The sequence below is a fragment of the Penaeus monodon genome, unplaced genomic scaffold (assembly GCF_015228065.2).
Source record: "Penaeus monodon isolate SGIC_2016 unplaced genomic scaffold, NSTDA_Pmon_1 PmonScaffold_18372, whole genome shotgun sequence".
Lineage (NCBI taxonomy): Eukaryota > Metazoa > Arthropoda > Malacostraca > Decapoda > Penaeidae > Penaeus > Penaeus monodon.
The window spans coordinates 4,651-7,041 of NW_023647897.1; the positions used below are offsets into that span (position 1 = coordinate 4,651).

Below are 2,391 nucleotides of genomic sequence, written 5' to 3' on the forward strand. Positions count from 1 at the left end.
TATATATATATATATATATATATTTTATATATATATATATATATATACGATCCATATTTTATTTTTTACACTCTACAGTTTAGCGGATAGATATTTACAGATGCTCCATTGTCATTATCTTATTCTGCTACATATCCATGTCTGTATTTATACACATACGCATACACATTTGACAATGTGCAAAAATAGACAGGAAAAAGGGAACTTATCTATCATATAATATACTCACTCAACCACTCTATTTACTAGATATAATTATACTGAATATATACACTGTGCGTTTGTGTGTAGCTGGGCGTACATGCGGGAACGCGCGCTCTCATCTTTCCTGTGGTCATTCCACGTGTACACTTCTCGCGAGTATGCTTGGTTGTCATAATACTATAGATCGAAGGATGTGAAAAAGAGGATTCCTTTTAAGTTCTTCACTGAAATGTGGTCAGTAATCGATACCTGTCCGTTTTTGTCGTAACGAAAATGTGTGGAAAGAAAACTGAGATTGCTAAATTGGTAGTGCAACAGAGTAATCACGAGAGTAATCAAGACGGTCTTGTATTGCCAGTTCATTACATTCTATCTTTAACATGGATATGATTATTTTATATTATACATGTTATATAATGATATGTAGACTGGGAAATGAGATGTGTTAGTAGACTTCCTGTTTAATAAATATTCATCATAATGTATAGAATTTCATTTAGGCGTAGATAGGTGCTGGTTTGTAGGCAGGCTTGTACTCGGGGTACTGGGCCTCACCCTCGTAGCTGACCTCGGCCAAGTAACCAGAGCCGGCGTTGACAGTGAAGGCGACCTTCTGTAGACGACCGTCGGGAAGGGTAACGTAGAAAGATCCCTGAGTATCGTAACCATCGCGAGCTTCCTGGTGACCGAAGTCGTTGCCGGAGTAGTCGTCCTTCACGGAATAGTTGAAGTCGTACTTAGCAGGGACGTGGGAGAAGATGCATGAAAATAGAATTATGCAATACATTTTTTTCTTTTAGGATATGTATTATTCACACAAAAAAAATCCAAATTTATACTTACCTCATAGTTTGGCTGAGGAGCATATCCATAGGCTGGTTGAGAAGCAGCAGAGGCAGCAATGGCCACGAGGGCGAGAGCAACGACAGTCTAGAGAGAAAATATATTATGAATTATTTATATCTTTCTTCATTATGCTAAAAAAAAAATCGGTTTAATCTAAATTTGCTACGATCAATATCGCTTGTAAGGTATGATTTGCTTATGTCGTAGACACATGAAGGCATTATCATGTGAATAACATGAGGGCAAAGCGGATGCTACATGAACGGGCGAAACAAACAAGCCGGGACGAGACATCAAAAATAGAATATCATTGCGAGGACTCAAGCGAACTCCACACAAAAAATATGGTCAACAGGACAAGACGCAGATACAAAAAATAAGGGCGCACCATGACGTCAAAGTGTTGAAAACATCTCGTGACAAAGTGACGCCACGTGACAGACCAACAGAAGCAAAAACGAAGGCACAAGTGCGAAAACAACAAGTAGTTTTTAAGTGATCGCAATAGGTAGCATAACATACCAGTCTGGAACAAGAAAATAACTCGGGTGGCAGGTAGGAAAATTTTAAAGTGATAAATGCAGTGTTGAAAATTTGCTGGGACACAGGAAAATCCTGATGCAGGTATCTTTCATATTAGTGAAAATAAATTATATTATATCCATAATAACTGATTAAGGGTGTGGCCAGATGAGCTCCCATATCGGGAATAAAAGACGCTCAGCGATAGACAACGGCGTACTACATTTCGGAGTAGCATCCAGTAGCCATGTCATTTTTGTGGCACATCTTGGTAAGTCCGCTTGAAATGATCTAGTGCCTTATCTTGCCGAAAAAGGTGGACAGGGGAACTGCTATGGATAATGTGGATTAAGTAGGATTAGGGATTATTTCTAGATTTATGTGTGGCTATATAATGGACCAATTATTGTATTTGATGAAGTTAATTTTGGAAGAATTATATAATGAAATAATTATAGATCTGTTTTTTAAGTTTTGAGAATGATATGATTGAATACATATAGATTTAATTTTTAAGAGTTAGGATATAGTAAGTTAGTTTAGAAAGTAAGGAATTAATTAATTACTTTTAAGAGATCTCAGCTTTACGGAAGTGTGATTCAACAGTGATGAAGACTATCGATTTCCAGTGGAGCGTAGGAATAATTTTCCCTTTGCATAATATATGTATAAGTTAAGTATTTTCTATAATAGGTTTTTGCTTGATTTAGTTACTGCTTAATGATATTAAATTAGTATTACAATTGCTTGATTAAGTATAAGATATTTTCTCTGACCATTTCCTTGATATGTACTCATCTACTTTTTAGGAAATTTAGT

General features: G+C 36.3%; 1 protein-coding gene across 1 annotated transcript; it reads right to left on the reverse strand.

The window, feature by feature from the left end:
• Nucleotides 1–700: 700 nt before the first annotated feature.
• On the reverse strand, nt 701–1,441 carry LOC119569737. Its single transcript, XM_037917765.1, has 3 exons — nt 1,388–1,441; nt 1,048–1,134; nt 701–883 (listed from the first exon to the last, which is right to left on the reverse strand). Exons 1-3 carry the CDS (start codon nt 1,439–1,441, stop codon nt 701–703), a joined length of 324 nt encoding a protein of 107 aa, XP_037773693.1.
• Between the last annotated feature and the right edge of the window lie 950 nt (nt 1,442–2,391).

Bases quoted from the DNA above. Each gene is read 5' to 3' on its own strand.
- LOC119569737 (XM_037917765.1), bottom strand. From the start codon at position 1,441: ATGGTGCGCCCTTATTTTTTGTATCTGCGTCTTGTCCTGTTGACCATA. The intron at 1,135-1,387 runs GTGTGGAGTTCG...TTTTCTCTCTAG, and splicing joins TCCTGTTGACCATATTTTTT to ACTGTCGTTGCTCTCGCCCT. The intron at 884-1,047 runs GTAAGTATAAAT...TTCGGTCACCAG, and splicing joins CTCCTCAGCCAAACTATGAG to GAAGCTCGCGATGGTTACGA.